Source organism: Morone saxatilis, unplaced genomic scaffold (assembly GCF_004916995.1).
Source record: "Morone saxatilis isolate NCDOM2014 unplaced genomic scaffold, NCSU_SB_2.0 Contig8, whole genome shotgun sequence".
Lineage (NCBI taxonomy): Eukaryota > Metazoa > Chordata > Actinopteri > Moronidae > Morone > Morone saxatilis.
Window position 1 is genome coordinate 7,939,255 of NW_023340257.1, and position 22,440 is coordinate 7,961,694.

A 22,440-nucleotide genomic window follows, 5' to 3' on the forward strand; every position below is an offset into this window, starting at 1 on the left:
GCTTTTCTCTTCCTTTCTCCACATGCATATGACAACAAAGCAGCATTGCACAGATCAGTCGTGGCAAACACACCTGCATCATCTGTGCTCACCTTAAGAGAGTCACCTGTATTCAGTAGGCTGTTACAGGTGAAAGGTAAGATGGGCTCCATTCACGGTAAAAGCTTTGACCGGCCTTGTGGTTTTCTGGTACAAAGGCTATCACAACAGCGAGGCTGTTAGTGGGAGTGCACAAAGCTCAGAGTCACACCACCACTGCAAGCCAGAACAATATGTGGTTGTTGTGAAATATGCAAGGCCACTGGGGTGAAGAGATAGCGTGACAGGTGACCTTTAGAGTGGCCATCAGCTCACACTGACAGATGTTTATCTATGCCGGAGCTTTATTCTAGTTTACACAGGAATCACCGGAATAGTCGCCTCTCTGACTTAACTTTTATTCTGTCCTCCTTCTCACTTCAGACTGAGACAAAGAGCCCACGACACGGCGGCGAGAGCGTGGCAGAGGTGCTCCGTGCCCACGGGGTCAAGTACGTTTTCACCCTTGTCGGTGGACACATCTCGCCCATCCTGGTGGCTTGCGAGAAGGTGGGCATCCGCATTGTGGACACCAGACACGAGGCCACTGCTGTCTTCGCTGCTGATGCTGTGGCAAGACTCTCAGGTGCAGATTTGCAAGGATAGATCAGATCTTGTGTACCGACAGTTAAGGAGAATAAAGGAAATGGGTGTGCTGTTGCACTGGTAAAGGTGTGTCTTGGTTCAGACTGCGGTTGATTTGACTTCTCAAACACAGGTGTGACTAAAAGCATTAATAGTGCCAGTGTTTCGAGACAGTGTCTCGCATAGTTGGTTCGCCGAATCAGTTGTGGGTGTTTTTAAGGGCTGGTTGCTACCTTCACTGTCTCTCCCCACCAGGCACTGTTGGTGTAGCAGCAGTGACTGCCGGCCCAGGCCTCACTAACACAGTGACTGCAGTGAAGAATGCTCAGATGGCTGAATGTCCATTGCTGCTCATGGGAGGAGCCGCTGGGACACTACTTCAGGTGGAGTTGATTCAAATACATGCGAATATGATGTCAGCAGAATAGAATAACAGAACAAAGTAGCCTAATAGAGCAGCGGGTTTTGCTGTTGTCTGATGCGGCGTATATATGATAGCCCTTTCAAACGTGTTGTATCTTCTCTGCTTGTGTGTCTAACCTCTCCATCAACTGTGTTTGTGGCACAGGGTAGAGGAGCGCTGCAAGATATTGATCAGATGTCGCTCTTCAAGCCACTGTGTAAGTTCTGTGCCTCCATCAGGACTATCAGGGAGATCGTGCCTACTGTCAGGAAAGCCTTGGCCGTCGCCCAGTCGGGAACTCCCGGTCCGGTTTTCATAGAGTTCCCCATCGACACGCTCTATCCCTACCATCTGGTGTCTAAAGAGTTTGGAGTTAAGAACCCTCCCAAAGGCCTGATGGGAAAAGTTGTCTCATGGTATGTTATCCGTGTTTTCTTTAAACGCTGCACATTACTATTTAGTGTATGAAAAAGTACACAGCGACAATAGAATAAGTCGTGCTGTAAGAGAAGAAAAGACTGATTAAATAAAGAGAAGTGTGAAATTGTGTATGCACAACTAAAAGCGACACACACACCTTGTAAACTTACCATCTGCGGTTCAAGTCCTGGATATTTTATACAACCTGCAACCTTTGCCCTTATTTTTGTCTCCCCACACTTCACGTCACTCTCAACTGTCAAATAAAGGCATGGAATGCCATATTACACATAAAATAATTCCATGTGATGTGATCTCTTGTAAGGTACCTCAATAACCACCTCATGAACCTTTTTGCTGGAGCCTGGGAGACCAGAGATGTGTCTCCACTTCCTGTTGACATCCCACAAGCCACAGACGATCAGGTAACACTTGGTTTGATGTTACGTGTGCGCTCTCGTATGATTGATGTAACAGTTTTTGGTCCGATACATTGCGCTCAGTCCCTCTTGAGGCATGCAGTGTTAAGATGACTAATCCAGCAGTTTGAATGTCTTGCTGTTTTTTTTTTTTTTTCTTTCAATACAAATCAGGTACAGAAGTGCATAGAGCTAGTGAGTCGAGCCAAAAAACCTGTTATTCTGCTGGGTAGCCAAGCAACACTACCCCCAACGCCGGTCAATGATATCAGGTAAAGGACAACATGTTATACCCCTCCCTTCTGCACTTTCCTGTCCTGTGTCTTACAGTTGTTCTGCTACTGTTCACTATTTGGTTTCTCAAAAATATGCTAAAATATTCAGATTCAGTAGCTTTCATTAGGTTTCTGTTTAGCATTCGAACAGCACCAAAGTATTGTTTTGTCATTTAACTTAACTTTTCAAAAATGCTTTATAGGAAGGCACTGGAGAACCTGGGCATCCCCTGCTTCCTTGGGGGCATGTCCCGTGGCATGCTGGGTAAAGACAGTCCCATCCACATCAGACAGAACAGGCGAGACGCTCTGAAGGAGGCTGACTTGGTCCTCTTAGCAGGTCGGGCATACAGTCTTAATCCTATATATTAACATTGCAATAACTTCACTTTTAACTTCAGATTACTAGTTAAAGAGATGGCATGGGGTAATTAATTAACACAGTTATAGAGTTGATACATGCTACTGATTGGATATTTAATAACTGGATCTCTGTCATAATTCAGTAATAATTTCAATACTTTTTTTAAGGTTTCATTAAGTGCTTGTTAAATGACTTTAAACCCAATACTGGATGTTGTTTTTATGTTTGTTTAGTGAAGTGTATTTTCAAAGTAGCCATTATAGCCACAGGCTACCCAGATGTCCTAAAGAAATGTTGACATTGTGTGTTGTTTTTGCAGGCACTGTGTGTGACTTCCGGCTGAGCTACGGCAGAGTTCTTAACAGACGCAGTAAGATCATCGCTGTCAACAGAGATAAGACACAGCTGCTGAAAAACTCAGATATGTTCTGGAAACCAACTATAGCAATTCAGGGTATGTGATGATCCAATTAGTGATGAAGAATACACCAATAAAAAAACACTTTTTGTCACTGGCTCCAATTTTTAAACTGTATAATATGTATTGTTTCAGCATTATGACTTTAAATACACACTTTTTATTTCTAATTAATATTGTAGATATGGGCCATAGGACAAATGCATAGATAAGAGTCTAAAACGTAAATATCTGTCTATTTTAGGGGATGCTGGTTCATTCTTAATGCGGCTTTCTAAAGGCCTGAAGGGCCATCGCTGTCCAGAGGAATGGCCTCAGAGCCTCAAAGCTGGAGATACGACCAAAGAAAATGCAAACAGGTAAGCAGAGGTGATGCTCCCTGGTCCCTACTGTGTGTGTGTGTGTGTTCTTCTTGATATTTAAAAAAAGGTCCTGATTAGGTAAATCTTTAATAATGAAAAAGCATACAAATATTTTCACTGATTAATGTAAAGTTTATGAAAATATTATTTATTCCAGGGCTAAAGCTGACGAGAAGACCGAACACCACTTAAATCCTTTGAAAGTCCTCCACCGTGTGGATGAGCTAATGGCAGAGGACAGCATCATTGTTGCTGATGGGGGTGATTTTGTTGGAAGTGCAGCTTACATAATGAGACCGAGAGGACCTATGCGTTGGCTGGATCCAGGTTAGATCTTCTCGATCCAAACAGCAATTTGCAAAACAATGGAGGTTTGATTATTTAAATGCGAGAGTAGAGTGCTTGTAATTTCAGCTAAATGAAATGATTAATAATTTCAAGTCAGTTTAACTGTTAACTTTGGTTGTTTACTGTATGTAGACAAAGATCACACGTTTGGTCTATTACATACATAAGTATTACATAAGTATGCATTACAGTAATGTATTCATTGATTATCATGCTTTCTTTGTTGTCATAGTGACATAGCTTTACTTCCTTTGTCCCTACAGGAGCCTTTGGAACGCTGGGAGTTGGAGGAGGATTTGCTTTAGGGGCAAAACTGTGTCGGCCTGAATCTGAGGTATAATATGATTCAGGCATTTCTGAAAGTGATCTATCTAATCTATTGATTGGTGTTCACCTTTTATGAATGAAATGCTACTTTGTGTGCTTTTCAGGTGTGGATAGTGTACGGTGATGGCTCCTTAGGATACAGTGTTGCAGAATTTGACACATTCACTAGACACAAGGTAAAATCATTCATCACAATGCATAATATGGAAATGCATACACCTGGCACTCGAGGTTTAATCAGCCAAAATAGTCTATGGATGTGTAGGGCTTTTTAAAAAATCAGTCAGTCAGTGTTGTCACAGCAACCATGCTGTAAACCTGATATAAATTCTATCATTTATGTATTCTGTAATTGATCATTACTACAGCCATTGTCTGTAGGAAACATTACATTATTAAAATTCACAGAGGTATGGCCACTTCAATGCTGAATTGACTTTTATAACTGAAACTCTATTATAGACTTTAGCAGTTCAATGAATGCATTTATGCTTCTTCTTCTTTGTACATCTTTGTCTTTGTTTTCTTCTGATAATTCACAGTTTACTCCTTTTTTCCCACCTAGACACCAGTTATAGCTGTGGTGGGAAATGATGCATGTTGGAGTCAGATATCCAGAGAGCAGGTTCCCATACTCGGCAGCAACGTGGCATGTGGCCTTGCATTTTCAGGTACATTTTCTACATGGGATGTTACAGGTTACATCCCAAACTGTGAATAAAATGTGTGTATATTTATATATGATGACTAGGTAGTTACTAACTGGCAAATTGTGTTTTCCTGCAGATTATCATATAGTGGCAGATGGTTATGGTGGTAAGGGCTACCTTGTAGGCCGTGAGGATGACGACAGGCTAAGCGACATCATCAGACAGGCTCAGAGGGAGACCCAGGAGGGCAAGGCTGTACTTCTCAATGTTCTGATAGGGAAGACCAACTTCAGAGAGGGCTCCATTTCTGTATAGAGTGTAGAGCCCAGCCCCGACCAGACCTATGCTAATCCTTGGTGCCCTTAAAGCCATATTTCACTTTGGAGAGAGGAAATGACTGAACAGTATGCTGATCTCTTGTAAAAGTTTACTGTCACTTGCAGTATCACTTTCTTCCCTCTTCAGGAGTCAAAAATCATACTAGTAATACTTCTGCAAACACCAGAGTGATGACTCCGAATATCATTGGGTGACTGTTCATAAACCTGGAATTATTATTATAATTCATAGCCACTTGATTTATCATCATTTTTGTTTGCGTTAGTTCTACTTCAATGAAATACAACAGCTCCAGATCTGCCAGCCTAGAAACTAAAGCTTTTGTTGTGCGTCATGCTACTTTCAGGTTCATGTTGTGCTATTTTAGCTAATTGCTGCATTTTAAGAAGGGAAAGAGTGAAAAGTAAGAAAATGTTGTTAAGGGATTTTACCTCTTCAGGTGCTTGGGGTAGTTTTTTTTACCTCCAAACAGCCTATTAAAACTTTTATTTCTTGCAAATAAACCAGTGACTGAAAATCATCATTTGTGAGAGCATTGGTTTAAGTTATCAAATGCAACCAGTATGCCTTTCCTCCTGTTATCAAATAAACACGTAGCCTTTTTATGAGGAAACATGAAATCTTACAGCTGTAATATTCTTTATTGGTTTATGATTTGGGATAAAAATGTGTTCTGAATGGCAAATGGGATGCCTTTTAATATTTGATTGTGTCTTCAAATACATTGATATGTATAGATTGAAAATCTGTCTGCTGATTCAGTTATGTATTTAAATGGTATAGAATACTAACTCGTATGCATTGTTGTGGGCTATCATTTAAAATATGCCTATACACAATATGTATTGCACTATAATTATAACTTATGTACTCTCCCGGGTGGTTATTCAAGTTTGGTTGGTTATTTTGTCTATCAGTCTCTGCCAATTATTTATTTATTGGGTATTTTATTTTTTTTTTTTATTATGTAATTTAGGTTTCATTTAGTTTCATGGTTTTTTTGATTTTTTTTTTAGTTTTTTATATAATTACCTTTTATTTTTTATTTTTTATTATGTTATATTGTGAGGTGTGTCAAACTTTTGATCAGAAAATGTTTGTTTGGATGTTTGATTTGGATAGATTGTGGAATAAATTGCAAAACAAAAGTGACTTAATGAGTGGGTCTTTGAATGATCATATTGTAGCAAACATACAATCTAATCATAGCTTTAATTCCTTTGTATACCCCTGGTTCTACATTCACAGTATTTATACTAGACACAAGAGCATTAGCATATTTGCATGTAATAGTTTCTGATACGTTCAACAAAACATACAGCATGGGTTACATGAGACAAAGCACAAACAATTTGCATTTTAAATCCTTTAAAATTGCCCCCCTTTAGTCATGAGGGGATGTGACTTTTGTCTTAATACTACAAAGGTGCAGTTTTCATGTGAAACAGGAGATGGCAGCCTAGTAGTAGTTTTACTCAAGCAGTCTATGCTGACGTGGTCCTGTTTAGCATAATCTATGAGGGAAAACCATATGCATTAGGGATAACAGGCCATCTGGGAAAACGTCTGCTGTTGGGTCTATCCATAAATGCCATTTTAACTACAACAGTGATTTAACAGACTCAAGATCAAAATATGGTATTATTCTCAATTATGGAAGCTCTGGCTTTTAAATAAAGAAGTAACAATGACCGTGTACTAGGCCTTGTTTAAAAGAGTCTATTTCCTTTTTGTTATATTAATCATATTGTCTAATTAGAACACCAACACAGACTGGTTGATTTCTGAATGAAAAACTATTCGACTCCACTGATTTCTGAAAGATGCTGAGTAATGAAAAGTGCCACTAATCCACTATCTCCAAAAGGCTGCAATCGGCGCAATAATGTAGCAGATGCAGGCACTGCAGCTGCAATAAGCAACAGATGTACACTTACAGTATACTGTACTGTAGATTGCTCTCTGCTGTGTAGCCTCTTTTCCGCGTTTGACGTCACACAGCTTGGTGCTTTCAAATGCTTTGGTAAATCAGTTTCATATAAGTGCTTTGTTGTTTTCTAGTAAAAATAAAGTGGAGTTGATATATTTTGTGATGCAATTGAGAACTAAGGATTATAATAATCACATGAATATATGCACATAAATAACAAAACATATTTTTTTTTTTATAAATCATCAGAATGTCAGGAGGTTTAACGTTACCGTCATGAAAACAGCTCAATCTCGACATGAAAATCTTACATGTAGTGCTCCTGTTTCACTGTGTCATATTTTCTTATACCGTTTTACTGCTGGATGAGTCCGCCTCGATGTGTCTGTTTTTTTGCCATGCTGCAAGACACATTTTCCACGCCGGACCAAAAACAAGCAGAGACAAAGAGAAAGGCCGGTTATTCGTACAGTACCTGAAGGCACCATAAGACCGGGCACCCATCACCACAGGCGGCGACTTCAACAGCTCCTAAACTTAAACACACTCTGAGTATGTGTGCAAGAGCAGCCGGGACAGCCGAGAGCATTTCTGCTGTATAACGGGACTCGCAGGGGGAATTAAGTGACATTTTTTAGCTAAAGAGAGTGGTTAACAACAGATACATACCACTTTAATTACTCTACCCCCAGAATGACAAGTAAAATGCAGGTAGTATCGTACTTTTAACAACCTCCACATAGCTAACTTAGCTCAAAGCAACAATCAAACTAACGTTAGCTTAACGCTAGTTGATAGTTAACGTTAGTAGGAATTTGTTTATCCGCTTTTGTTGACACGTTTTGTTTGGTGACACAGTAACGCTACCGACGCGTACGTTGTTGTCATTGTTAGCACTGACACCATCAAAAAGCTCAAAGCGGTTTTCCAAGCTGTTTAACGTGGCTCACGTTAATACAGAAACGACGTCGGCTGAGTTGGAATCAACAGGATTACTACCTGAACAGAAATAAACACTGGACTTTAACTTACCTCTATCAAGGTAAGTAATGCTTTGCATATATTAATATAAACTGTGACTGGTGAGGAATTAATGTTCGTATTAAAACGTGGACTGGGTTATATAACGTTAGTAACTTTGTGCACATGTCATGTTGGACCGGTGGGGCATTGACTTAATGTTGGAGTTAAGGAAAACACCAGCTGTCTTAACAAAAAAGAGCTGTCTGTTAGAGTTTCCCTGAACAACACAAACCTTAACAGCCTGAACAAGTTACTGTAAGCTGTGTTTCTGATGACTAACAGGCGGAAATGTATAAATGACTTCCTGCTTAAAGACAGTCATAAGCATGACAGGTGGACGCACCTTTCATGCAGTGTCCTTGGCCATGTCACTCAGACCTGGATGGATATCACTCATCATTTCCCTAAGTCATTAGGAGGGAAGCTTCACAAATGACATACTAGTGACATATAGACGTGACAGCCTTCGGTATCCAGGATTGTTGCATTGTGGGGCTTACTGTGAGGTTAAGTCGTTAACAAAGTGAACATGTGGTTGATCGTGTTTCTCTCGCAGGAGCTGAATGGCCTCCGTTGTTGCAGTGAAAACTGAGAAGCGACCTGCAGCTGACTCTCAGGATGCAGACTCAAACGCAAAAAAGCCCAGGTATGTTCAGGTGCTGCCTAAAGACCAGCTGCACACTCTAGTCCATCAGTCTAACAGGGCTGATTCAAATCTTTGTTTATGTTGTTTTTTGCCAGCCCTAAATAAAGGTGGGTTTAAGTTTCACACTGCGTGTTTAGTGTGCTTGAAATGGTTTGTTGAACCTTCATGCTGTTGGAAGGATTCGGGAAGCAGCATCTTTGGAACCATCGTCACTCAGTCTCTGCCTTCCCCCAAAGGAAACTGCTGCCCAGCCTGAAGACCAAGCGCGCCCCTGAGCTTGTCCTGGTGATTGGCACAGGGGTAAGCTCGGCGGTGGCCCCTCAGGTCCCTGCGCTCCGCTCCTGGAAAGGCCTCATCCAGGCCTTGCTCGATGCAGCCAATGACTTTGACCTACTAGAGGAGGAGGAGAGTCGCCGTTTCCAGAAGCACATGCAGGAAGATAAGAATTTGGTTCATGTGGCCCATGACCTCATTCAGAAACTTTCCCCGGTAAGCCTGATCCTTTTTCCCCTGCCTTTCCTTTCTACACCACCCTGTTGCACATGTACAAACACATGGCAGACAGACTGCCAGCTCACTGTCCTTTCCTCAGCCAGGGACATTTTGTTTCAACTTTCATGGATTGAGATAAGACATCTTAGCCTTATCTCATTAAAACACCGATAGCTAATGAGACATGGCTCGTTCGTGGCACTCTCTTAGAAATTGATTTAGTTAAATACAGACAAACGTATTAATCAGTTGATGTGGAATCAACCACACGTGCAATGAGCTGAATGTGTTTTCTATTTTTTCGAGTTTATTGGTGTTGAAGAATGCCCCAGTGCTCTCTTTCTTTCTTCAGGGATCCCTGAAAAAACCCCAACACTCTTAAGGCAGGCAAGTGTGTAGGAAACATTAGTGTTTTTTTTTAACTCTCCTCAAAAAAAGGAGTACTGGTGATGTTCTGAACTACACATGCACTAAACTATGATTCTAGGGTAGTTTAGGTAATCTGGCTGCTAGTTCAGTTTCGGTTCTTTCAGTTTAATCAGCAAACAGCAGCCTGCATTGGAAGCAACTTCATAATACTAAGATTAGTAAAGCAGTGGCAATTTTTAAATGTTTCGATTATTAAGCCTGGTGATCACTTAGTTCTTGTCATTTGGCGTCTGTAATAACTTATGCATCCAAACTCAGATGAGTTTCCCAAAGAGAAATAAAGCGAAAGTTCAACAAGCGGGACATTTTATGAGATTTCTTTTGTAAAACAAGAAACGGTAGCAATTTCAATTCATACCTCTGCAAATGACTTATCTTATTTCCTGTTATTTATGTTTGTATTACAAAGGAGATCCATTGTGACTCACCAAGGAGTCTTCATTTCTCCCTAACGTTACATCAACAGTAGACAAGAGTCTGTATGTGGTGGCAGAAGGGAAAGGAACAAAACGTGTGAAAGACTAACACAGTTTAAAAAAAAAAAAAAAGTTTGGGGAAACAAAATGAAAATAACGGAAAACTTACTGGTGCGGTTGGTGAGTGAGAAAAGGCGATTCCCCTTTGCAGTTCTAAACCAGTTGGATTATTACAAATGTAATGAATAAAAACAGTTTTAGATTTCCATATAAATATATGTCTATATAAATATAAATCCATGTTCTTCCTTTTGGACCTATCTGGTCTGGAGCAGGGCTGGCAGATGGGAGCCTTAATACCATTTGCCTCCTGTGTTAGTCATGTCTCATCGCACCTTTGACATTGATAAAACACGCTTTGTTTCAGCCCTCTGCCTGTTGTCACAAAGGGAACAAACAGCGCTTTTATGGCTTTACCCATCGTGTTTATTTCAATCCACAGTCGTGCAGACACCAGCCCACTGCCGTTGGCTACAGAAACAGCAGGCCCTAGCATGCTGAGGAAAAAAAAAACAAGCATAGAATAATGTGAATCAGCAGCCACCCAGCCCAGATTTTCCATTTAGACAGGGTTAAAGCACCACCTAAACAGCAAGCATACAGCGGGTTACTGTCGAGGAAAAAAAGTGTGTAGCAATTCCATTCACAAAAACCCGTCTGTAAACATTTTCAGTGTTTCTGCAGTTTAGCACGTTAGAAGACCTGAGTTGATGCCCTCTGACCCAAGAGAAGGAATTTCTTCAAGTGTGAATCATAGCTTTCCCTGAGAAACCTGAAGCATATGAAGTTGTTCCAGTTAATTCCAGGGCTGTGAGTTTAACCCACTTTCCATGGAATTGTGTATCAGCATGATTATGGTGGTCTGCAGGCACACAGCGTCAGGTAATGAGGGTAATCTGAAGTTAAAACTCAATGAGACTGCTTTTGTCGTAAATCCTCTCACACCTTTGACCGTGGCAAAACGAGGCTAATTACAACTTTGCTGACTAGTTTATTTGCTCAATTCATGCTCTGAGTATAAACAGTGTTTTCCACGGGGTCAGCGGAAGAAGCATTCGATCATTGTTGATCGTCATTTTGGTGATAATCTAAAACGTGTAAATGATGAAGCCCTCTACATACCTTGTTGCCAAAGAAAACCACCAGCAACCAAAAGCTGCCTGTGATTCTTTGTATCACTGTATTATAGGAATTCTCTAGCAGCAACCGAACTGTGAACAGTCTGCATCTGTTCATTCTGCTACGTATTTGTATTTTTGAACTGTATGCATGTCCACAGTGGCCCTACAATGTCCTGAGCTAACATAAAAGTTTAAATAAAATACATTTATGAAAAATAATCCATTAGTTTAGAATGAATCCCGGTATTTAAAAAGCAGAGTTGTTTACTTGCACTTCATTTGGTTATTACATAAGTCCTGAGACAGTCCAAGGACACAGTGGTCAGGATTGGTGCTGTAGACACTGGATGTGGATAATGAGCTTCTTCCTGTAAAAAGGACTCCCGCTGTTTAGCCCATTAGAGCTGTAATCTCTCGAAGTCAGCGGAGCATTTTCCTGTGCTAGGATCACCTTGGTCACTGCATCTCTGTACTACTCTTTGCTATTCTTAGCAGCCCGCCTCTTCCTGCTTCTCTTTTTTTTTTTTACAACAGGCTCTGCCAGGTAAGGGTGAGATTAAGTGAGATGTGTATTCACAGCCCATAATCTCTTAGCAGACTCAGGTTGAATGGGAGTTGCTAGGGTGATAGTGATACAGAACAAAGTTGCTGTTGAGCAGATATTTTGAAAACTGGTGCACACTTGACACACCCCTGAAGTGTCACTTGAGAGTAAGTTGGAGCAGTAAGGATGCCAAGGGGAAGTCTCGCTGAAAGCATGTTAAAACAAAATAAATAAAAACACTTTCTGCCATGTCTAAGGCCTGGAGTACATTACTGTATGTGTAGTAAATCAGATTTGGGTCTAAGCTCCTGGTTACGCATAGTAAGTATGCACAGGTGCATATCACTTACGCTTCTCTAAATAAGAAGGCCAATTGGGCTATATAACTATGCAATATTATGACATTAACAAAATGAAAAACATAAATTGTACCAACACTTAATTATTTCCCCTTTAAATTTGGTTTGTTTTACTACAATCTGACCATACTTATGTTGAATAAAGCAGATTTGTTTACATGAATTTGACTTCTTCTTGGCACACTAGATATTCAGTACTGCACTTCCCTTTCCAGCTGTTATACTGCATTCAGGACTGTTGAAAGGTACTTTGCTGACTATTGATCATCAAGTATGAGTAGGCAGACAGTCCATATGGCATTCTGTCTCAAGTGAATAATGCACGGTATCAAGTCTTCCTGTCATTGTACTTGCATGTGAAAAAGTACTGTGAAACACATTTTTTGTCAAGGTATTTTTGTCTGACATCCCCAAATCTTATCCCTGTACATTCAGTGTACTTCTGTTAAGGTATTTTGATGTTTGAATGTACATAAAGAACTATATCGTGCAGTTCCTCTTTTAATTGTATTTTAATTAAATATTTTTTTATATAGAGAACAGGCAATGTGCGATCCACATTCTTCAAGGACTGTCTATACGAGGTGTTTGACGACTTGGAGTGCAAGATGGAGCATGCAGGGAAACATCTACTACGCTCAGTGCTGCAGTTAATGGAGAGTGGGGCACTGGTCCTCACTACTAACTTTGACAACCTGTTGGAGATCTACGCAGCTCACCAGGGCACCAAGCTGGAGTCTTTGGACCTGACAGATGAGAAGAAGGTAAACAGTGCATGGTTTATGTTATGGCATTGATTGATCTTTCCTGCCACGACACATCCAGTCAGCTTTTTCAAATGAGTGCAAAGGTCACAGAACCATGCTTTGAAGTACTAAAAGTACTTTGTGTTAGGGCAGGCTCAGATTGTGGGGGGTTTAAATGTGCAGGTAAAGCAGCCTGAATAGTATCTTGTCCTCTGAGCGTTTGGGTGAAATGACTCACGGCACTTAAGACATTGTCTTTCAGTGAAGTTCCTCGTTGGCTGGTTTCGGGGGGGGGNNGGGGGGGGGGGGGGGATTGATTATGCTTTGTCCTGAAAGAGCCTTTTGTCTTTTGACAGGTGGGGGAAGGTTAAGGTTCCAGCCATTACTCAGCTGCTGTCAATTTTTATAGATTGAACAATATTTGCTTTTGGCTTCAGACTTCACTGAAGGGGAAGTGTGTGTGTTTTCCCACTAAAAATAAAAAGTTTTGTTTCTCTAAGGAATCTCAATCAGGTCGTTTTAGTCCCAGTTGATTTAAAGCTAGTTTGGTTATTTGTTAAATGGAAAACAAATTTGCAAGAATTGGTGAGAGTTTTCTGAGAGACCTGTCGCTTTGCCTCTCAGTCCTGGTATTTATGCCTTGTCTCCATCAGGGCTAATATCCTCTAACTGCTGTTCAGTGATTTTACTCCCTGCCCAGCCAGAACAGGATTGAGTGCAATGGACTGTTAAGTGTGTGTTTGTGTGTGTGTGTGTGTGTGTGTGTGTGTGTCTAGGTGTTGGAGTGGGCTCAGGAGAAACGGAGGTTAAGTGTTCTGCATATCCACGGTGTTTACACCAACCCCAGTGGTATTGTACTGCACCCTGCTGGCTACCAGAATGTACTGAGGAACACCGAGGTTATGGTGAGTGATTGTTGGTTATGTTTCTGATTAAGGACTTTATTCTGTTCAACATTCTCCTCTAAATGTCTGAAGTGTAAATAACACAGCATGTTATGGTACTATATTATGGTACAGTACAGGTTTCAGTACCAAATTGCCTCTGTCCCTGCACTTTGATGCATTTAACATTGTAGCTTTTGTGTTGTATGTGTAATAATACACCGCTGGTTTCCACAGCGTGAGATCCAGAAGCTGTACGAGACCAAATCATTTGTGTTCCTCGGATGTGGGCGCACGGTAGACGACACAACCTTCCAGGCTCTTTTCTTGGAGGCGGTCAAACACAAGTCAGACCTGGAACACTTCATGCTTGTGCGGCGGGAGGACGTGGGTGAGTTCAAGAAGCTGCGCGACAACATGCTGGACAAGGGCATTAAGGTCATCTCCTATGGAGACGAGTATGCCGACCTGCCTGAGTACTTTGAGAGGCTGGCCAATGAGATCTGCAACCGCGACGTGTCTACCAACGACTGGGGTAAGGTGGACGAGAGTCAGGCACGGCTCATTTGTGTGCCTGTTTGTAGAGGATGTATTCTGCATGTGAGCTCAATGGAAGACTTTCAACAAACCGTGCCGTCATTTGTAGTGAGGTCAATGTGTGTTACGGGCCACTCTGTCAATTATTCAATGCTTGGTTACTGCTGCAATCTCCAGTTCAGAATAGTTTGATGTTGTTTACTGATACTCAAACTAATAGTACTGGTAGTAAGGCACCAAGTTAAACAGTGTGCAGTGCATTTATTATAATGTTAACTTGTGTTTGATAACTGAATCTAAAAGATCTATTTCTTTCTTGTATACATTACTGTTTATCTTATACTCATAGTTCTGTTTGGTTTTTATTGAAAACTTTTAATAAATAGCATCTGACATTTTAGTGTATTTCACTAAGGGAACTAAGAAAAGCAGCCTGGAGGATATATCATAACAAGGGCTGAGCTAGAGTTTAAGCATTAACACTAGCCTGGAAGCAGAGTTCACCTGCCATGGTGCACATTTGATTTAGGGCATACATTGTTATCAGTACTCCTAAGTTTTCTGTCAGCGTCTCTCTTGCAAAAGAAAATTGGAATTGTTCATCGGAATATGAGTAGGCTGCATTTCTAATTGTCTTTTTTTTATGGTTACCTACAGGGCCTCCCTCACAGAATGGGGAGGAACAGCAGAACGGCTTTAACACACAGAAAAGCCTCCTTCAAGGTTAGGACTGAATGCTTCTCTTTGACTTCAGGCAGTGGCCACTTGCAAGAGACATTTCCAGAATAATACAATAAAGCACTGTCCAGGACTCTTTGTTTTCTTACTGCATGCTGGTAGATAGAAAACTCAAGTCTGTTCTTGATTTTCAGTATCAAAAAGACCTGCTGGTATTCCTTTACACAAGATACAACTGACTTTGCAGTATTGCATGCATGGCAGTCAGTGGCAACGTTTCAGTTGATGCTCTTTGTTTCTCAACTGTTCATTTAAGTCCCTTCCTTCTCTTTTTACCCCAGACTATCATTCTTGACAGGCACACAGTCGGGATCAGTATCAGTCATTTTCCTCCACAGCTCCGTCGAGAGATCAGTCTACTTTTGAGTAGTACTCAAATCTGATTTGAGTCTATGGATTTAGAAATCCAGGAACACTATGGGCAACGGGAAAAGCTGTTGTCAGTATTTTACAGGTGTCCATTATTTTCCTTTATTTGTTCTAGTTTAAAAGGGAAGGGAGACATTTTAAGTAACTGTCAACACCAATACCCAACCTCACAGTCCCAGCGTACTGTGTTGCAATGCTGCTCAACATTTGGCAAGTTACAGTAGAAAAAAAGTGTTACACAGAAGACTAAATGGTATGTTCTCACTTCAACATGACAAATGATAGATCTGAATCCGCTGGCAGAAGCTGACTGTGCTGCATTGATTCACTGTTTGGATTTGGACTTTAATCAGCTTGACCCACCTGTCCTGTAAGAGAAACTATGGGTGCAAGCTATAACGCACATCACTTAAGGATTGTATCCATCACGCAGAACCGTGAAACCAGGAAAACTTGATTTGCACACTACTGGGTGGGGAATGGGGATAATTCTCTGACATTAGATGTTACTTGGTTTGCAAACACATTATGATTCTGTCCTCAGAAGTTCAGAAGATGTCTTTATAGCAGAGAGGCTCCCAGCCAGTAGCAATCACTTTGCCACTCCTGTGCTGTAAATGTTCTTTGTAAGCCTTTTTTGTATTTTTAATACTTGCATGTGTTTTCTGACATAGTATTTATAAGTACTATTTTCAAAATAAAGCTTTTGGTATCCCATTTGTGCTGTCATTTTTGTCCGTCTCATAATGTACATACTGGAACTGCAACATATGACAGAACGAGTTCCAGGATGTCATTGCATATAGCAGCTTTATTTAGAAATGTTTACATCATAAATTAGCTCAAATCTCATGTATAACTCTTGATTCTCTCATATTGCACTACCACAAATTAAAGGGGGCTAGAGATATTTAAGACTTATATTTCTTCTTACAAATGAAGAGAAAATCGGAGGGGAAAACATAAATAAAAAGGGCCGAAGAACTTCACCTGACCACACAGAAGGTGCAGTCTGAAAATCTACAGGCAACCTGTAAGAACCAAACAAATTAATTAAAAAAATATCTCTCCATTTTTCATCAACTATAAACTCAGGAATCAAAGTCTCCATTTTGTAATGAAAACGTGTTAACTGTGTGTTAGGTAGGCAAGGAGCTCTTGGAGATGACTGAACAATCCAACCAGAAATAGCGTACCATAGTTGTTTGGGAGATGTTGATGAACTGCCCCATTTACCAAAGAGCCAATCTTGATTAAGCGTCATCTTCACTACTACACGATTTCTTTCTCCATTTTTGACAGGGGAGTAACATCTTTTGAACTCCACACGTGCTGATATCCATGCCAACTTAATGAACAAATAGAAATAACAGATTCAGACTGCTTCTCAACACTGGTGGGTTTCTGAACTGACCCGAACTGCCATGGTACTCTTGATAGGTAACCACCCAGGTAGTGAAAGTGTTAACTAAGAAAACAGGAGACGATAGGCACTATGGTCACTAAGCTTTCCTCAGGCACAGGCAGCTGCTCAAATGTCACATTCAGCAAGCCTTCACGACCTGGCCTCATTTACATGAAGAGGGGAAAACTGACTGACAAAATGCCAGGTAGGGGGATTGTTTTTTTGTTTTTGTCTTTAGTGTGTAAACCAGTAAACTGATGACATTTACAGCCTAGGTCCATTTAGTCTGCTAAAATGTCAGCTGGATGTGACTGCATTGTTTCAAAACTCTGATCTGAGATACTTTTTAATGTAGGCCCAAAGATTTAGAACTGATGTAAAGGGAGGCCCCTCTGGCTTTGTTGCAAAATGTTCTGTCTTTCAAAGTGCACACTTGTCCTTTACTGGGAGAATTAAGTCCTGTGCATGACACCAGTTCTTCATTTAATGCAAAGTAGAGAGGGCAGGACAGGAGGATGAGATACGCAAAGGTAGCAGGGCTGGAACATCTCACGGCAGCGTGGCGAAGGTATTGTTGGCTTCATTGCGACGATGAACAGACAGCAGAACATGCAGCCAGTTAAGCCTTCATCAGGGCACTGACCACGGCGCGGGCGTTGAGGCTGCGCAGGTCGTTGTAGGTCTGCCCTGTGCCCACAAACACAATAGGCTGGCCAGTGATGTAAGTCATGGAGATGGCGGCACCGACCTGTGAGAGAGGAAGGACGATGCTATCAATATTGATCCGCAAGTCATCAAAAGAGCCACAGACAAATCATTCATTACAATTAAAAGATCAATTAGAGGCCACGTCACGTGATTAAAGGTAGATAGAACATCATCAAAACATTCAAATACCTTGTCATCTATAGTGTCAAACTTAGTGAGAACAATTCCATCAATGAGGCGAGGCCTGTCAGACATGGAGTGGTCTGCCAGAGCCTGGTTGAACTTCACCTGAGGACACAAGGAAAGGAAAGCTGAGTCGTTCCCGTGGAAACCGATGACAACCGAGTTAATATGTATAGCACCGTCTTTCCATCTCATTATTTACAGTGCAGAGGAGAAAACACACGTCCGTACAATTATGATGACTATTCAACGAGACAGCAGATCACCGGAGCAATACTGACCCCTGCTGGAGAGTTTAAGAATAATAAATCAAGTATTCAAGTATTTTCTGACTTAGCCGTTACTGTTAATGAATGTCATTAGGTCAATTAAGCTTAAAAGGTCCAGTGTGTAACATTTAGGAGGATCTATTCTATTGGCTGAAATAGAGCAACATGTTAGTTTTCATTAGTCTGAAATAAGAATCGTTCTGCTTTTTTTTTTTTCTCTTTTATATCTACACATGCCATGGGTTACCTTCTATGGAGGCCGCCATGTTGGACCATGTTTCTACAGTAGCCCAGAACTGACACACCAAACACTGGCTCTGGATATGGCCGTTCACATTTTTCGTGGACAACATACGTTTTTCCTTCACACTCGGAAGGGGAGGGTGAAGTGAAGGACACCGCCACTGGTCTTTTAAGCTCCAAAACCATAAGTCCCTGCCTCAGTCGCTACCAAGTTCTAGCAGCTGATCACATCATTACATATACAGAATGGGGTTAGGATATGAACATACATTTTAACAATGAGTTCCTCAGTGTGAGCCGTCAATTGCATTTCTTAGTGCATGGTGTATCCGAGCCAAAAGTGTTCATTTGTCAGTGGTCTTACCAGCTGGTCAACGGCCTCATTGCCCACCAGAGCTTCTCCAACAAACAGCACTAAGTCGGGCATGTTGACCGCAATAAGTTTGGCCAGGGCTGTCATTAGGGGGGCGTTGTCCTGCATACGCCCAGCAGTGTCCACCAGCACCACATCAAAGACCTGGTTGCGGGCTGAAGGGACGAGACACAGAAGGGGGACATATGACTTTACCATACATGTGATATTAGTCGTATATGGAAACCCTATCACCACCCATACACCTGTTCTTTACAAATGAGGTACAGTACACATAAGAATCAACACTGAACCACAGATTTACATTGTCCTAGTAAGCTACCTTCATGCTTTCTACAAATTCTATTAGTTAATAGTTACTCAACATACCATAGGCAATGGCCTCCATGGCAATTCCAGCAGCATCCTTCCCGTAGCCCTTCTCATAGAGCTGGACTACCGGCCGTCCTCCATGCTGCTCTGGAGGATGCAGCGAGTTCAGGCGGCGCTGATGTGTGCGGAGCTGCTCCACTGCCCCGGCACGAAACGTGTCACAGGCCGCGATCAGCACAGTGAAACCATTCTCTATCAGCCAGAAAGAGATCTGAAACAAGGCACAGAGACGTTTTAGAAGGTTGCCCTTCCATATTAATTTTGTCTGTGTGGCTCTACCCTGACATCAGCTCAGACAATGACAACTAGGTATCAAGTAAACACTATAATTGTATATTTTGGGTTATCTACTCTGTTTACACTGGTTATATTAAGTATTTCTGACATTTAATTGGAATTGGAATTTAATTGGACACCACAGAGGGTGTGACATTTCTGGGCTGGGTAAATGTAAACTGTTTTTTTTAGCTAGATTTAGGTCAAGTGCTGATCTAAAAGATCCCTGGTTTAGCTATATAGGCTTAATTGTTAAATAAAGAAGTTTAAAATATGTGCTTACTCAAGAATTTGAATGTAATTTGAAGTATGCTCTAAATGCCTTCACCGTAGGGATTTTAAACAGAGAACCCCAGTGTGAATTCCCATGACCACAAACTCTGACAAAAAAGGCACAGTAAAGCCCCATGGGTAAAACTGGCTGGCGTGGGTAAACGACCTGCAAACCACAGAAACACGGGGGGAAACTTCCCCAAATGGGGATACATACAATACATGTCTTCATGTATTTAAAAAGAGACAACTCACTTTGGCCAGGTTGGTGGACTTTCCAACTCCATTGACGCCACAAAAAGTAATGACAAAAGGCCTTCGCTGGCTCTGCGCCTCCATGACGTCTCTCAGAATATCCACCCTTCTCTTGGGCTGCAGGATCTGCACCAGTGAGTCTTGCAGGGCCAGCTTTACTGTTGAGGCCACAGCTACAAACACACACACACACAACGTTGTTTTAGGATTATTCTACATGCTATACTGTTATTAACGAACACAAATGATCTTATATACAATGACATACAGTTATTATAGGTATTATAATATGCTTTGAGAGCACATCCCATTGGCTCGTTCTATCTCAGATTTCACAATGTATCATTAATATATAATAATAAACAATATTTAGTTCCCAACACTGCCATACACCTGCTAATACAATATTATGCTACGTATATTTTCAGAACAATAAAGGATATACCTAAATATAATCAACATGATAATGAAAGTACATTTTAAGGTGCTGCTTGTGATTATGAAAATCGAATATTAATGTTATATGCGTGACAAACTGTAAACAGATGACAAGTTGCAACAAGCCTATTCAAAGAAACACTTACTTTACCTTTAATATGTGTGCGATGTTTCTAAGTGTTTATACAAAATTGTGTCGGATTGCTTGCATCCTGTGGATAAGAAACTGAGAGCAAGATCCTATTTTAATCAATTTACTGCGCTGATAATACAGAACGTCTCGGGGGATGCTACTGTAATGACATTACTGTTCCCAGCATGTACACGTGTGCTCTCAGAGAAGGAGAAGTAAAGGTAGAGAAGATGCACATTATAACTAATCCTCACACCGATGGAAAATAATTTAGGAAAGCGGTGTGTTAAATAGCTGTGAAACTTTACTTACTGGTGAATGTGCCCATGACTTTGCCTTCCAGTTTTTTGGCTACAGAGTCACAGAGCTGGGAGGCAATTTCGGCTGCTACATTCTTTGCTGTAGGATCAGAGAGTGAATGGCGGACAATGCACTTTTAAATGTTGCAGAAAATCAAGTTGGAGAGTAGATTAGTAGATGCGGTAACATACCGATGAGGTGGTCCCTCATCTTATCCAGTACTGACTCCATGTCCTCCCGGGTCAGGCTCTTGGACCCCACCAGGCCCTTCAGCATCCCAAACATGCCCCCAAAACCGCCAGCCTTTTTGGAGCTGAACTCAACAAACAAAGGTGGGAAATTGTTCACAACGCACAGTGAAGAAATAGCAGAAATCTATAATTATATCCCCTTAAACAATCCTCCAAACATCCAACAAACACAAACTTACCTTGTCTTGCTTGTTTCATTGACAACCACCCTCTCCTCCTCCTCCTCCTCCACCTCCTCTTCCTCACTGGACTCATAGTCCACAGACAGCAGGTCACCCTTCATGGAGTTTAGCTGTATCCCCTGAAACACATCCAGGACGTTGAGAACTTGGCAACAGACCCTTTCTTTTAACATTAATACTGTGACTATCACCGATGTCCCTTTATTAGAAAAGAAGAAAAAGAGTGCAGGGGGTGCATACCAGGTCAATTTGTGCTTCTGGGTTCTGGTCGCCACCATTGGGGGAACCGTCTCCATTCCTTCCACTGTAGTCCAGGTCCTTGGCGCTGCTGCCACCCATGTCCCAAACACGCATTTGTTTCTCCCTCGGCTTCTGAGGCTTCGGGGACTTACTGTGAGTCGGAAGACAGAATATCGGAATTAAGCAAATAGACATGCTTTAAGCTAGGAGACAATACCTCTTAGCTTTCCAAAATAAAGTAAGTAGGTGAGAAACCTACCTATTAGAACCCATGAGGACAATCAAACCAATCTAACCTGCATTCATTCTCAACACATCAGATCATGCCTTTAATGTTGTTTAAATTTGGGCAATACGTTCATGGGTGTATTTTCTCCTACCTGGGTTTTTCAGTAGGTCCCACCAAGCGCTTGCGAAAGAATTCCTCTCTCTTCTTCTGCATGATCTCGTCAGCAGTCAAACCCTGGTTACCATTCTCAACTATCTTCTGCCCAGAGGATGAGGTCTTGCCTTGATCCGCTTTGACAGGCTCAGCTGCAGGAGCTGGAAAAGATAGGAAGATAACATTTAATCAGGGTTGAAATGACGTTACACTAGCAATTTAAGAGATATTTTAGGACTACCACCACCAACGGCACTCACCCTCCTTTTTGGTATTTTTATTCTTCTTGCCACCCCGTTCCTTGACTTTGTCTCCACCCTTTGTCTCAATCATCGACTTCACAGTTTTTTGGGATTTCTCAGACTCTTTAAAGGTCCGCATTTGGCCGGGGCTTCGAGCTCTGCTGCTGTCCTCCGCCTCCCTTGTGGTAAACATTTGATATATACGTCAGCATGTGCAGGACAAATGAGGTTGGCTGATGACACATCTATAAATGTTGTTGAAATACCCGTTTGACACTCACAGCTTCATTGGTCTGACCTTTTTTTGTTTTTTTGTTTTTTAAATGGAATACACATTATGACACCAGTGCTGCTCTTCATCATAACAGTTCACCTCCATAAGTCAGACTGGCTGCGTTTACCTAAGCAGGATCTTGAAGTCGTCCTCGAATTCATAGTTGTTGTTGAGCAGCTTCAGAGCCCCCTTTTGCTCCAGCTCATTCTTATAACGATCCCTAAAATGGAGCTGAACGTCATCTATGAACTTGTCCACATACGTCAGCGTCAGGATCTTTTGAAAACCCACCTAGACACAGACAGAGACAGGGACAGGGACAGAGACAGAGACACAGACAGAGACAGAGACACAGACAG

At 41.4% G+C, this 22,440-nt stretch overlaps 3 protein-coding genes across 3 annotated transcripts in view; 2 read left to right on the forward strand and 1 right to left on the reverse strand.

Moving 5' to 3' along the window:
- The window catches only part of ilvbl (ilvB (bacterial acetolactate synthase)-like), a 5,777-nt gene extending 164 nt beyond the window's left edge, over window positions 1-5,613 (forward strand). Inside the window, exons 2-14 of the mRNA XM_035679683.1 lie at window positions 463-664; window positions 919-1,046; window positions 1,232-1,482; window positions 1,812-1,911; window positions 2,080-2,177; window positions 2,384-2,520; window positions 2,864-2,998; window positions 3,207-3,321; window positions 3,482-3,651; window positions 3,936-4,006; window positions 4,104-4,175; window positions 4,565-4,670; window positions 4,786-5,613. Coding sequence (XP_035535576.1) covers window positions 463-664; window positions 919-1,046; window positions 1,232-1,482; window positions 1,812-1,911; window positions 2,080-2,177; window positions 2,384-2,520; window positions 2,864-2,998; window positions 3,207-3,321; window positions 3,482-3,651; window positions 3,936-4,006; window positions 4,104-4,175; window positions 4,565-4,670; window positions 4,786-4,964 — 1,764 coding nt within the window. The 3' untranslated portion in view covers window positions 4,965-5,613. The remainder of the gene's footprint in view (window positions 1-462; window positions 665-918; window positions 1,047-1,231; window positions 1,483-1,811; window positions 1,912-2,079; window positions 2,178-2,383; window positions 2,521-2,863; window positions 2,999-3,206; window positions 3,322-3,481; window positions 3,652-3,935; window positions 4,007-4,103; window positions 4,176-4,564; window positions 4,671-4,785) is intronic.
- A 1,810-nt stretch (window positions 5,614-7,423) lies between these two features.
- Window positions 7,424-16,331, forward strand: fam118b (family with sequence similarity 118 member B). The gene is made up of 7 exons (XM_035679685.1): window positions 7,424-7,960; window positions 8,498-8,587; window positions 8,824-9,076; window positions 12,545-12,772; window positions 13,531-13,659; window positions 13,876-14,173; window positions 14,833-16,331. The coding sequence occupies exons 2-7, from the start codon at window positions 8,505-8,507 to the stop codon at window positions 14,901-14,903; spliced, it is 1,062 nt and encodes a 353-aa protein (XP_035535578.1). The 5' UTR covers window positions 7,424-7,960; window positions 8,498-8,504; the 3' UTR covers window positions 14,904-16,331.
- Window positions 16,074-22,440, reverse strand: part of srpra (SRP receptor subunit alpha) — a 7,054-nt gene continuing 687 nt past the window's right edge. The window contains exons 3-14 of the mRNA XM_035679684.1: window positions 22,209-22,372; window positions 21,826-21,986; window positions 21,564-21,726; window positions 21,184-21,334; window positions 20,941-21,062; window positions 20,702-20,823; window positions 20,523-20,609; window positions 19,640-19,812; window positions 18,833-19,046; window positions 18,455-18,618; window positions 17,585-17,683; window positions 16,074-17,435 (exon numbers count right to left, since the gene is read on the reverse strand). Of these exons, the coding sequence (XP_035535577.1) occupies window positions 17,307-17,435; window positions 17,585-17,683; window positions 18,455-18,618; window positions 18,833-19,046; window positions 19,640-19,812; window positions 20,523-20,609; window positions 20,702-20,823; window positions 20,941-21,062; window positions 21,184-21,334; window positions 21,564-21,726; window positions 21,826-21,986; window positions 22,209-22,372 (1,749 nt within the window). The 3' untranslated portion in view covers window positions 16,074-17,306. The remainder of the gene's footprint in view (window positions 17,436-17,584; window positions 17,684-18,454; window positions 18,619-18,832; window positions 19,047-19,639; window positions 19,813-20,522; window positions 20,610-20,701; window positions 20,824-20,940; window positions 21,063-21,183; window positions 21,335-21,563; window positions 21,727-21,825; window positions 21,987-22,208; window positions 22,373-22,440) is intronic.

Excerpts from the sequence above, each read along its gene's own strand:
- fam118b (XM_035679685.1), top strand. The coding sequence starts at position 8,505 with ATGGCCTCCGTTGTTGCAGTGAAAACTGAGAAGCGACCTGCAGCTGAC. Across the intron at positions 8,588-8,823 it reads TCAAACGCAAAAAAGCCCAG|GAAACTGCTGCCCAGCCTGA; the intron begins GTATGTTCAGGT and ends CTTCCCCCAAAG. Across the intron at positions 14,174-14,832 it reads CGTGTCTACCAACGACTGGG|GGCCTCCCTCACAGAATGGG; the intron begins GTAAGGTGGACG and ends GGTTACCTACAG.